This window comes from Sceloporus occidentalis, unplaced genomic scaffold, assembly GCF_023333645.1.
Source record: "Sceloporus occidentalis isolate IW3139 unplaced genomic scaffold, rSceOcc1.0.p SCAF_6, whole genome shotgun sequence".
NCBI classification, from domain to species: Eukaryota; Metazoa; Chordata; class Lepidosauria; order Squamata; family Phrynosomatidae; genus Sceloporus; species Sceloporus occidentalis.
The window spans coordinates 113542595-113556271 of NW_028316986.1; the positions used below are offsets into that span (position 1 = coordinate 113542595).

At 38.8% G+C, this 13677-nt stretch overlaps 1 protein-coding gene across 2 annotated transcripts in view; it reads left to right on the forward strand.

Annotated features, from left to right (window-relative positions):
* Positions 1 to 13677, forward strand: part of LOC149311278 (protein MMS22-like) — a 103187-nt gene that overhangs the window by 23566 nt on the left and 65944 nt on the right. For both annotated transcript variants that reach the window (XM_089530699.1, XM_089530700.1), the window contains exons 12-15: positions 2092 to 2154; positions 4183 to 4302; positions 5667 to 5893; positions 8041 to 8550. In XM_089530699.1, coding sequence (XP_089386825.1) covers positions 2092 to 2154; positions 4183 to 4302; positions 5667 to 5893; positions 8041 to 8550 — 920 coding nt within the window. The remainder of the gene's footprint in view (positions 1 to 2091; positions 2155 to 4182; positions 4303 to 5666; positions 5894 to 8040; positions 8551 to 13677) is intronic.

A 13677-nucleotide genomic window follows, 5' to 3' on the forward strand; every position in this document is an offset into this window, starting at 1 on the left:
AAGGAATGGAAAATAGTCTCCTGTACCACAGACTATTTGGATGTTTGCTTAGCAAACAGATATATAAATCTTTTCCTTAGGCAGAAATGTTCACTCATTCTCTCTCTCTCTCTCTCTCTCTCTCTCAATACTCTAGAAGTGAATGAAAACTGGCTATAAAACTGTTTACCAAAAAGCCACATATTCCCACACATTTCAAAAGGCAAAACTCCTATAACTAAAAATAGCAAACTAAACTTGTCCTATGGTAGACCGTTGACAATCATTCTCACTATGTGTTTGGGTTATTGTTTCACAGTTACGTAACAGTGAACTTGTAAATTTCTTTATTATGCTTGATTTGAGTAAAAATTCCCTTATTATGCTTGATTTCCCCCCACCCTTTATTGGCCATGGATGTATATTCTAGCTTAAACCCAACATTGGCTGCATCTGCACTGCAGAAATTGTTTAGTTTGATGCCACCTTAACTGCTATGGCTCAATGCTGTGGAATCCTGGGAACTGCAGGGTTTTGTTTTGTTTTATGTGGCACCAGAGCTCTCTGACAGAGAAGGCTCAATCTCTCACAGAACTACAGCTTCCAGAATAGCATTGGGTCATGGCAGTTAAAGTGGCAAACTACATTATTTGAGCAGTTCGGATGCAACCATAGTGTTCACGAACTCTGGCTACCACCATGGGACTTCATTCCCCCTCCCTCAGACAAAAAATGCACTTTGCACTGCTTGGAAAACTATTCTAAAGGATTTCTGAAAACTCTGGAGATCTTAAAGGTGTACTTGTCTCCTTCCTGTTTTGCTGAGGGAACAACAGCAGAACAACACCATGGGTATTAACTGCAAAGATGTTTTTTTTTTAATTCCATTATTACCTACTTTCTTACATATCATTAAAAAATTTATGGCTGAGATTAGCTTGCAAACTCAATGATTACACTGAATTTGTAAGATTTGTAAATTTAATGTGATTTGGCAAGGAGGAATTATAACTTAAATTGTGGGCTGTGATACACAGTGAATCTGTTGAAATAGACTGTTCTTTATTGCAGTTACTTTAGAGACAGTGCGGTAGGCTTCTATTCTGGATTCTAGAACATGAAAATGAAGAAATGTACTTAAGGCTTTTAGAACATTTTTCTTTCTAAATTACAGATAGTTTAGCTGTGTATAGGCTGCAATAAACTGTGACTTTCTGAGGGCATGAAATGTTTTGTCCATTAAACCTAATAGTCTATTTTAAACACTAATGGTAGGAACTAATGAAAGAGATGGTAATCTTTCATATTTTCAATTGGCTTGCCTTACAAAAAGAGCCATAGTGGGCTGATTAAAGCCTGTCTAGCCTAGCACTCTCTTCTCACAGTGGCCAACTAAATGTTTATGAAAAGACCTCAAGCAGAAATAGATACTAGTTTCCCATTTAGATTCCCACAACTGGAAATCATGGGTTTGCTCCATCTGACATGTGAGATAGTAACATATAACTGTCATGATTAATAGCTTTCAATAGCTTCATCTTCCACGAATATGCCTAATTTTCTCTCCATATTGGCAGTCATCACCATATTTTGTGGTAGCTAGTTTTGTAATTTAAATAGTCATCATTCAAAGAAGTACAGTTGCCCCTCCGTTTGCATGGACTTCATATCTGCGACCCTTGCTTACTCGTGAGGAGCAAATGGAGGGGGCGCCTGAGGCATGTGCCCCGCAGCCACTCCCAGGAACGCACAGCCATTCAAGACCCTGTTTTTGCAGGTGGGACGCATCCCCCGTGAAAACGGAGGGCTGAATGTACTGTCTTCTATCTATACTCATTCTTCTAACATTCAGCTTAATTTTCTGACTCTAGGTTCTCATTTCTCTACTTCTTCCACACATTTCCAAACATTTCCCTCTGTCTACCTTTTCCACACCAGACATAGTTGAATAAGAACAATATCCCAAACATTTTGACTTATATAAACTTCATTTGTAACCTTAAGAATAACTTTCATGGATCTGAATGGGACTTGGCTTCTAAGTAGACATTATAGGATTGTGCTGTTATTATTTATTACATAATCAGCTATTCACAATTATTTTCTTCCCAGAAACCAATAGAATCCAACTGGCCTTACGTGGAAGAGTTATTGAAGCGGTCCACAAATAGTCAAGTAAGTATGTGAAGTGTAACAAGCAGTTTGGGCTAATTTGTGGGCTGGTGGACAGAATGTGAAAATCTTTTATTAACCAGATTGCTTTCTTATTTTGGTTTTTTTTTTTTTTAATTTAGCTGTACAAACAGCTCATGATTTGTCTGCACCAAGATGCTATGTAGTTCTATTCATGTTAGTGGTCATACTCGTAAGTGGTTGTGTTTTGGAGATAAATTGTCAGATAAGGTGTCATGGGAGATAATTATCCTGGATGTGTTACTTGGTTCCTTTGACAAGATATAGTCCAAATAGGAACAGGATGCTTAGAAAATGTAAACTCTGTGCTGAATCTGAGGGTATCAGGTTGAGAGACGTGATAGGGGAGATAGTCTATTGCATTGAAAATTCAGCTATATCCTCATCACAGCAGGAAGGTGACTTGCCTTGCTGAGCAATTTGTCTTACAGGCTTGAATCAAACTCTTACTGATAAGGTTGTAGCTTCTGAGCATTCATTTCATACCTTATCATTTTTCTTTCTGCAGAGCTGTTAATGCAGTACTTTGTGGCCCAGAGGTCAGAACTGACCTCCTTTTTTAAAGTGCTTTTAAATATTGCGAACATATTAATATGTTTTTTGTAAATTTGTTCTTAGGTTGCATGGTGCAAATTGTAATTTATGTAACAGCAGCCATTATAAAATAATTTCTTTAATTTGTTGGTAATGCAGAAGTAGCTGTGTTACCAGTCAAGCAATAGGAGCACTCCTGTTATTATATTGGTTGATGTTTCATAAATTAAAATTTGTTTTAAGCAAACTAAGAATGAATTTCCAAAAAATATATCAATACAAATAGAATATTTAAAACCATTTTAAAAAGGCAATCAAGAATATTAGAAAATTGTTGCTCCACCCCATCATTCTTGTTGTCCCTAGTTTCCCCCCGACATACACACACACAGTGTATTAGATCCAAATTTGTCCTTTTGTAAACAGAAGGACTCTTTCCATTTGTTAACAGAACTGTGATTTAGTGGAGGCTTCCCGGTGAAGAAAGAGATGGAGTAGCGAATTTTGTTAGATTTTTCTCTCCTCCTGAATTCCCATTGCCACCTTCCATGCTCTTTGAAAAGTCCCTTAAACCTCTGCAACAGCTTGGGAGGTGATGTTAGAGATTGCAATGGGAGCTGGAGAAAATTCCAGCGGAATACAAGACTATTGAAGCAAAATCTAGACATATTGTGATTTTGATATTTTGCTATATTATTACAGATTATTATTTTTTAAACTTTAATGTTATACCTGGCTTTAAATTTTGTCCTTCAGTGTCATATGTCACAGTGTGCTGGTGCTAAGACAATAGCTTTTTTTTTTTTTTCAATTGAGGGGAGCTATGTCCATCCTGATATTCTCAATGGCCAGTGTGCTTACAGTGTTCATTTTCAGTTGCTTCCAAGAGTAGTTAATTATTAGAAAGTGCTCTTGGCATGCTGGAGCATATAAACCTCTATTTAGGATAAGCCCAGAGGTGGTCACCTTATCTGGGAATTATACTCCAGTTCTCTTTCAGTGTCTCATAGAATACAAAGACTTTAAAATGTTGATAGAGTTTACTAGCTGGCAATACCAGTAGTTGTCAGATTTTATTTTCTAGATCACTGCTCATATTAATGGATTGGCTTGCATCTAAACTAGAAATAACATTTATAGAAGAAAATTATTCTCGGAATCTGAAAAGCCTTGTATTTGATTTGTGGTCAAGTTTGTTTTTATTAAATAAAAAATGGCTAAGTAAAACAAAATGTAACTGCACTTGAATGTCTTTGTTTTTTATCAGGGGTTTTAGTTTTTAATTGTTGTTTTTATGCTTTGATATTGTGTTTTTAATATGTTATACTGTTTAATACTGTCTTAAGGGGGGGAGAGATAAAGTGTTTTTAATTGTTGTATTTTATATTTTACTGTTGTCAACCACCCGGATTGGTTTCCCATAGGGTGGTATACAAATAATAATAATTATTATTATTATTATTATTATTATTTTAGATGGGGATATTAGAAGAACAGTTACGAATGCATCTTCAGTGCTGTTTGACATTAAGCTGCATCTGGGATGTGAACCTATCTGCTGTCACCATACTCTGGGAGTATTACAGCAAGAATCTGGTTAGTAAACATGCCTAGGAGAAGTTAAAACTGGAAGGGAGCCTCTTGAGGAACTCCTTGAGGATTTTAAAAATAATCCAGTTTATAAATTTAAGAATGTATTTGTAATAATCCACTGTTTAGTGCGGGGGGGGGGGGTGCTGTCTATTATCTTTATTTATTTTTTCCTTAAGAGCTCCTCAGATTTATTCATTGATTCAGCTTATTTCACACTCCACCACAAAAGCTCTTAGCAGCTTTCAGATATTCATATTCTAAAAGAAAGAAAGGGGATGAAATCTTCATCGAGTGATATGGAATTTCTTGCAGAGGAAAAGAGAGCGAACACAAGTGCACTACAATCTCCCAGCAGGCAATCATGATGGGTGACTCAAACTAGAGTGTTCTTTCTCCTTGTCTTTTAGCCACAGGGCAACTGGTGGATAAAAAAAAATGAGGCTTGGGGAGGGACAGAAATGATGGCCTTCTGACCCATAGTGGTGGTCAAGCAGATGTTTGTAAGTGTTATTTCAGATGAGATAAAACTTTTGAGCAGTCCCTTATCTTCACTGTCTTTATCTTGTGACTAAAGAGACAAAGGACATTTTGGACTTGGACTGAAATATTTTCAGATTTCTTAAAGGGGGTGTAGGAGACTGGTGTTAGCAGCAGAGGAGAAGGAGGATAGGGAACATTCTCTTAAAGAAATGAGGTTTGGAAATGGACCTGCACCCCTTGTGCAATAATTCAAGTTGCTCTTTGTGTCTTCCTTTTTGGATGAGTAGCAAAGAGCAGCCACCACGATTAGACTTGAAGACTGGAACTGTAAGGCAACTCACTCTTTAAAGGCCTTCCTTTTGTGAGGTAAGGTGCTTTGCTCAGCTAGTCTGGAGTGACCTTCAGTGGTTCTCCTGAAGCTGACATAAATAATTAATGTTGCCCACTACTTGTTAGTTTTTTTAAGCAAAAGTGTCAAGAAGTGAATCTGGGACCTTCTGCATTTGGAATGTGTGCTCTGCTGCTGAACTGGGGTCCATTCCCTCTTTCCTAAAGTAGGCTCATGGCTTCTCATGTAGCATGCACATACACATTAACTTCCTTTTGTAGTTAGGAAGATCTTATATGTATAGGCCACCAATTGTTTAGGGTATATGTATAGGGTATCAACTGTTAAGGAAATGCCTTAGTTGGAGGGTATGCTATTTTTCTCCTCCCATCCCCCTTCCCCATTAATAAATTCATATATTTGTCAGTCATGTGTGATTACACCAATAGATTACAAAACTCTTATTTGCGAACAAAAAACGGTACATAACGAATGTTGAAGTACATATGAAACTCTTCAGTTCCATTTGTGATCCCATTTTATGTTTTTTTTCTTTCAGAACAGTTCCTTCACTATTCCTTGGTTTGGTCTCAAAGGGCTCGCAAATATTACTAAAACACCTTTGTCTATGTACGAGTTGATAAAGCGTTTTTGTGGTGACATACATACTCAAGATGTGTATACATCAAGCAATAGTTACCAAATATTTCTTTGTATTGTGGCACAAATAATGAAGAAGGCAGTGAAAACCAGTGGTATTCATCCATGGAAACAGATCAAAGGAAGGTAAAAGGACCTTGACAGTTTTCTCTCTAATGTCTATATTCATGAGTTGTGAAATATTCTTAGATGGGAAGGACTGGTATTGAGATGATTTCACTCCAAGTTTTACTCTAAACATAAAATGAGCTATCCAAGGACAGCTCCTTTAAGGTATGTTCTAACACAGTGATTCCTAAACCTTGGTCTCCAGATGCTTTGGACTTCAGGTCCCAGAATTCCTGATTGTTGACCAAACTGGCTAGGGTTTCTGGGAATTGAAGTCCAAAACACCTGGAGCACCAAAGTTTAGGAAACACTGGTCTAAGGCAAGGGTGGGTAAAGTGCAGCCCATGGTTCACATGTTGCCTCCAGGCCTGTTTTTGTGGCCTTCAGGGGTCAAAAAATGCAAACATTTAAAAAAAAAATTAATCCAGAACTACCCTCTAGGAGGTTTGGGGGAATTTTTGCCATGTTTTGGGGGCCTCATGGGCCATTGTAGACCTAGGAAAGAGTTTTTTTAAAGAAAACACCAGAGTATATCAGAAATTATTTCTGGTCATTTCCTGTTTTGACAAAAGTTCTTTCCTGTTCATGTGAAGATACCCGGGGGAGATATTTGGGACAAAAAAAATGGTTTTTCTTCCCAGTGGAGGTTCAGTGAGGGAGTGCAGCGCCCCCCCCCCCCAAGGTCTCCAAGGAAGCTAATGTGCCACCTCTGTCTTCCACAGTTCCCCACCCCTTTTTAAGACCGGGAATGGATTCACCATACCTTTGATGTGTAATCCATCCCTGATGTGAATTGGATTTGTGCACTACAATTAATGGCAAAATCCAACCTCCCTTGTGTTTCCGCCTCTCTGCTGTTCTTCCACCTTCCTCCAAAACTGAGGAATGGTGGGGGTAGAGGTAGGCTGGAGTAGCAGAGGTGATGACTTGAATCCAGAGTTGCATGAACAGCTTTTCACTCCATCCTTCTTATAACAAGAGCTGCTTCTACTTAGCTTCCAAAATCACACAGGATCTGGTGCCTTTAGGATATTTAGGCCAACTACAGCCCTTAATTTACAATGAAAGCATTTGGGCCACTCTCATAGGAGTTTATCCCATGTACCACTTCCCAAATGTTCCCAAAGTGTTGCCCAAGTGTTGCAGAAACGTTTCAGAAGCGCCGGAGGTAGGATCATCTGTCGTGCTTCTGAAACACCATAGAGGCTTCCCGCTTTCCTTCCGTCGCGGAAGTATTCATGGGGAAGCCTCAGAAAAGCCATTTTTATTAATGAAAGATCCTGTTAATAAAAATGGCTTTTCTGAGGCTTCCCCACGAATGCTTCCACAACGGAAGGAAAGCGGGAAGCCTCTATGGCGTTTCAGAAGCGTGACAGATGATCCTACCTCCGGCCCTTCTGAAACGTTTCTGCAACACTTGGGCAACACTTGGGGAACATTTGGGAAGGGGTACATGCCCCATAGGATAAACTCCATAGTGTGAGCCAGCAGTTCTGTTCATTACAGGGATCTAGAATGGGAATAATTTGCTTTACAGACATAGTACATCTTGACGTTACTAGGCAGTACATGGGTAGAACAGGTGGCTGAAAATATTTGTTTAGTTACTACTTCTGTGACTATTTCTTCTGTGTAAGAAGCACTACTCAGTTGTTAGGTTTCTACAAGACAGATGAACCTCTACTGTATAGTATTGTGTGGACTTCTTTTTTAAAAATCTAAGATGTGCTGATGCCATTCAAGCTGATAATAGGGAACAGAGTCAAAGCCTAGTTTCCTCAAAAGGAATTCAGAAAGGTTCATTGCTGTTGCAACAGTTTTTACAAATTTAGGTGAAGAAAGGCCTATGTGACATGTTACTTTCAAGATACAGCTAGTTACTATTTCTCTTTTCTTTCTAGGGTCTTGATCCAGACTAAATTTAGGCCTTTAAAATGTTTGTGTGGGAAGCAGCTGCTATTTATGTGAAGTCGAAGGCTTTCATGGCTGGCATCCATAGTTTTTGTGGGGTTTTGGGGTTTTTCTAGAACATGTCTACTAGCACAAAAAACCATAAAAACTATAGCTGCTATTTACTCTTTCAGGTTTAGTTTGTGCCAAAGAACACTGAACACAGAACAAGTTTTAAGAGAAAGTGTTTCTATTTTTGTTTTGGTGTGATGCAGAATTTATTCCAAATTCCACCAGAAGAGAATGAGAGAACTGTCAGAGGTGGGGCTACAAAACTTCTTCTGTCTTTTCCTTGTGCTGGCAGCTATAGCAGAGATGGAAGATGTTGCTAGCCGCATGATGGAACTTGTGCGTTGCCTCAGTCCAAGTTCCACCAGCATTCCACTGAGAGCTCTAATCTGGAGAGGATACTTTGCCTTTATCTTAACCTATGTGGAGAAGAACGTGGATATCAGTGTTCTAGCTGAGGAAGTCTCAAATGCCTTCCATGAAAAGGCAAAAGAATTCTTGGTAGAAAGGAATGACCTCTTGCAAAAGCAGAATCTCTGGATGCTGCTTTCTACCTACCTCGATGGTGTCCAAGAAGTTTTTGAGATCAGCTGTGCCTTGAACCTGTCTGAGGAAAAGCTGCTGAGTGAGGGTTTTAGTATGCTGCTGCCAGGTTGCCGAGGATCTGAACTTTCAACAGTGTTAAGTTTCTTGCAAGATGTTCTGTTCAGGCTGAGGTAAGGATTTATGTGTGAATGTTTTCTGAGGTTCCAGCTTCTAACGTGTTTAACTGACACTTAACAGACCTGTCTTTATTCAGATTTCTTAAACATATTCTTCACCTTGTTGGTACCAAAATATTATGCAAGTATGAACAACTGTGCTAAACCCTCACCATTGTCAGTGATGAAACAGAGAAGGCAAAGAATATAATTGAAAAGACAGTATAAACTATTTAATACTATTTAAAATGACTGACCAAGGGAAAGGTTTTTTAAGCTAGTGCCAGTTGAAGTGTTCACATGTAAAATGTATATATCATGCTTTTCAGTGCTCCCAGACACCCGCCACTTTTTAAGGATGTGAGGGCTTAGAATTAAGCAATTTGAAGCTGTTGCTAAGAGAAGAGAGAGAAAATCAAGGTTGAAAAGTATGAATCGTGCCCATGTAATCCACATATGAACATACCAGAGAAATGGTTGGGAACTGCAGTGTGCAGAAAAAGTACTGCCTGAAAGATAGTTCTCAGAAATGTCAGAGGTTACTTCTCCTTGGTCCTATTGGAATGAGAAGCCAGGGGGCTCTCCAAGTTGGAACAATGAGAGGACAAAGAGGATGAACTAATCAAGATCCTCTGTGCCAGAAGAAGTACTCGAGGTAACAAGATTCTCTGGCCAGAATCCTAGATTTGGGGATCTGAAAGAGTGATTTCAGCAAAAAGGAGAAGGCTAAACCATAGTTTAGAGGACAGTGATTTCAGCATGAATGGGCCAAAGCTAAACCAGTGATTTTAGCCACAGGAACAGAACTAAGCCTGTGATTTTCAGCAAGATGCCTCCAGAAGGAGGAGGCAGGTTGGACATGCTCTTGGTTCAAGTGGATCCCGCCCCAGAACAACTTACTTAGAATTTGGATTCCTTTTTAAAGCATCTCAGGTGGGAAAAATGAGCATGACACTAGCAAGCTCTCTAAAACAAAGAGACTTCATCAAAGATAGTATCTGAGTTTCCTGAGAAACCTTACCCTAATACTTGGTTTAAGAAAGACATCATAGAAGCCTCAAGTCAATCATCCTTCCAAAAGTGACAGTTTCTATCTGAGTTTTCTGTCTATAATGTCAGGCCACATGTTGTGAGAGATAAAATCTTGTATGAGGGGCATTCAGTTGTGTTCCCAAGAGTTTAGTTAGCAATCTTTACACACTTAGTGTTGACATTAATAACATTCAGCGTAGATGGCTAAACGATTTCACCAGGAGAGGGCTTGTTAGCTAACTCTTCTGTGTCTTTAGTCAGACAGTAAAAATAGTTCCATTTTAGAACATGCCGATGTACATCATGATAGGAGTGTTGGACAGATCTGGCAGTCTCCTAACATTGCAGCCTGCAGAGGGTTATGGGATTGAAAATTTGTCCCCACTTTTTGCGTGGTTGCCCATCAATGCCCTATATAACTTTAACATAATTCTTTTCAGTGGATTTTGACTCCCACATTAATCTCTGAACCATTAGATGAATAATGTACCTGAATGAATGAAGGAGTCTGGAGTGAGTGGTACAGGTTTTTACCCCTTATTATTTTTCCAACTGTTGTCCATTTCCTTTAGGCTCTGCCCATATTTGACGTATATGGGACATTAGTAGGAGCTAGAGTAACTTGCAAAGTGCAAAGGCATGACTATAGCTGAACATTAAGAAAACAAAAATAATGACCACAGACGATTTACATAACTTTAAAGTAGACAGTAAAGACATAAAGGTTTTCCACTCAAATTAGAATGGAGATTGTAGTCAAGAAACCAGAAGAAGAGTAGGAGTTGGAAGGGCAGAGATGAAGCAGCTAGACAAGATCCTCATGTATAAAGATATATCTTTGATTTTGAAAATCAGGATCGTTCATGCCATTGTATTTCCCATTTCTGAGTATGATTGTGAAAGCTGGATAGTGAAGAAAGCTAAAGAGGAATCGAGTCAGTTAAAATATGGTGCTGGAGATACTGGATTGACAAAATCACAAATAAACCCCACAACAAATCTCTCCCTCGCCCTACAAGTCAAGATTGACTAAACTGAGACTGTCATACTTTGTAAATATGAGAATGAGAAAAAAGCAATCATGCTTGTTAAGGTAGAAGACAGTAGAAGAAAAGAATGACTGCATTACAGGTAGATAGGCTCAATCAAGGAAGCCACAGCCTGTTCGTACAACCTGTGCAGGCCTGTTGGTAACAGGGTGGTTTGGAGAATTCTCATTCTTTGAATTTGACTTTATGGCAATTAACAACAACAAAACAGAAATTTGAGTGCTATTTCCTTGCTATGCAAAGGGATTTTGTAGCACCTTTGGGATTAACAGAGAGAAAGACCTTTGTAGCATAACCTTTTATAGACTCGATGTATTTCATCAGATACACCAGGAACTCATCTGATGAAATGGACCCAGTCTACGAAAGGTTATGCTACAAATGTCTTTCAGTTAGTCTCCAGTTGCTATAAGATCCCTTTGCATGCTAATTTAGATGAACATAGTCTTTAAATGCATTTCCCTAGTTGTAAGCAGAGAAGGTAGGAGGGAGGGAGGACTCTATTTCCTGGTTATTGTACCTTTTGGCTAAACTGAAGCATCTCCCAAAGAAAAGGAACCTTCAGCTCTTCTGTGTTGTCCAACCTCTGAGGCTCAAGCAACCACATCTCTCCTCCATCAGCTTATTTAGGAAGTACAGTAGACTGTCATATAGATAATGTGCTTCAAGTCCTTCTCAGCCTGCTCAGGCCAAAGTGTTAAGCATCTGAGTTTACTTACAATGTCTCCATCACTCAGGCTGTAGTTTGAAAATGCCAGGAGCAGCTCAGAACATTGCTGTCTTCCAGAGGTTAGGAGTCACATTGCCTACTGACAAACCGAGAGAGAGAGAGAGAGAAATCTAACCTAATACAATTAATATAATATAGTAATTATTGAAACTTTACAATCTTATCTGAATTCCTAGATAAATATTGCATAAAATGTAATAACAGGTAGTGTGGGGAAATGGGAGATTAGTGATTAAGTACTGATCAGTTTTGCCTTGATTTATTGATACATTTTACAACCTCCAAACTGTCCTTTCTGCAATAAACATTCCTCTGCCCACTAATTCATATTGGAGGCAGCTCTTCATTTTGATGCAAAAAGTTACAGTAGGAAGGTTGGAAGACATCTTTCCCTTGTCATCTGCCACAAGGCCTAATGAGGCAGTTATTGATTGGTCAGTGTAGAAACCTGAGGATTTGTCAGGAGGGGCTGTAGAAAATATGCATTATAAACAGTGGGGAGGGGGCAGAACTGACCTGCATGCTTACCTTAAGTGCTTTGTTACTGTCTAGATAGTTTGACTTCTGCTGTCAGTAGCTTGTAAATCCAAGGACAACTGATTTTTTTCTCCCAGCCTGTGTCTGAACAAAGATAAAGCATTTGACAAAGTGCAGGTGATTTATTAGGAGGGTCCTTGTAAATTGGTTTAACTTAGTCTTTAAAAAGTGGAAACTATCCAAATACAGGAGACACCATCTCTCCTTCTTTTCCTCTCTCCCTCTTTCTCTCTCTGGGACTGTTCAAAGATCATTTGGTATTGGATGGTTTGTAAAATCAACACATAGGACATGCTCAAAAGTTTTTTAAAAATAAAATAAACATTTCAGTTGGTGGGGTTCTGGTTATTAACAAAAGTTTTAAAATATTGATTTTCCATGCTCAATGTAGTTGGCTTGGCTCAAAACTTCAGGAAAGAAAACACTCCACCCATTGTATCAGAACCATTGGGGGCTTCTGTTTAGTCAGTGATATATTCCTTCAACAAATGTGGGAAATGGCTTTTGTTGAATTCTTCTTACTGCAATCCACAGACACTTCTGCCAGATCCAGAGCCCCAGAGGATTCCCCAGTTTCTTAGAGCATATCTTGAGATGCATAGGGCAAAATAAGGGCTCATTCCTTTCTGCTTGTGGGAACATGCAGTTCACATCACACTATGCATCCCTGGACCCTACTCACTAAACAGTAATTTTACCAATTATATTTTTGTTATGAATGTTACAACAGCTGTAATCTTAAACAGTATGAAGCATTGGGGAAAATTCATTAATCTCTGTCAAGAAGTTACAAATTCAAGAAGGTGTTTTTTTTAAATGGAGATTGTTAATAAAATAATGAAAATATCTGGTTTCCTCCTAGTCCAAGTTCCAAGAGTTTTGGAATTCATTTTGCAAGAGTTGAATAGCTAAGGATCAGTCTGGTATGATGCTCTTTTTGAGGAATCGCTTTTAAAATAGAATGAATAAATTAGTAGCTTCGAAGTCAGTAAGCTGGTGCAATTATTTATGTTCATAGTGCCTAAATACAATAGTTACCTGGACGAAAAAGAAGTAGTAGTAGTTCTGGGCAAATGTCACAGTGTTTGTGCAAATGAATGCTGTTCCCTAACCACCAGTTTTGTATAGTAGATATGTACATTATGCTGTACAGTGACAGTATGATGGCACAATTTCTTTTCTTTGAGGAAAAGAAAAGTGTCTTTGTCTGTATGTATGCATGCACACATACCCATACATTTGCCAAAAACAGTGATATAGAGCAATCAGTTTGGCCAAAGGAATAGCATACATTCTTGGCTGCCACTTCAATTTGGCAATAGGCAAAACTGTTTCACTCTAGCAAGCCTTCCTTGTTTAAAGATCCAGATGGGAATAAGACATCAGCCCTTGCATAAATGTAATATTTCTGCCAACTGTACCGGGTGTAATAGTTCTTGGATTGTCAGAATTTGCAGGTAGGTAGGAAGTGAGACCACTGATTAAAGGGAGAAGGAGCTTCCTGCAGGCAGTTAGTTAATAATAACTTCATATGCCACTTTTCTGCTAACCTAAGATGATGGCTCACAGGAGCATTCCTTTATTGCTGATTAAGTAGCATTATGAAAATACTGACTTGGCTGTGTTAACTAAATGCCTTGGTATTTAAAGCTTAGAATGTCAAATAGTCCTAGCAGTCGCCTTTAACACATCACATGAAGAGTTTCTGGAATCGCATTTTAGTTGAGGTGATTGTAGAAATGGCATTTTCCCTCCCCCATTTTGCAGAGTGAGGTGAAGCCAAAAGCTGGGGTT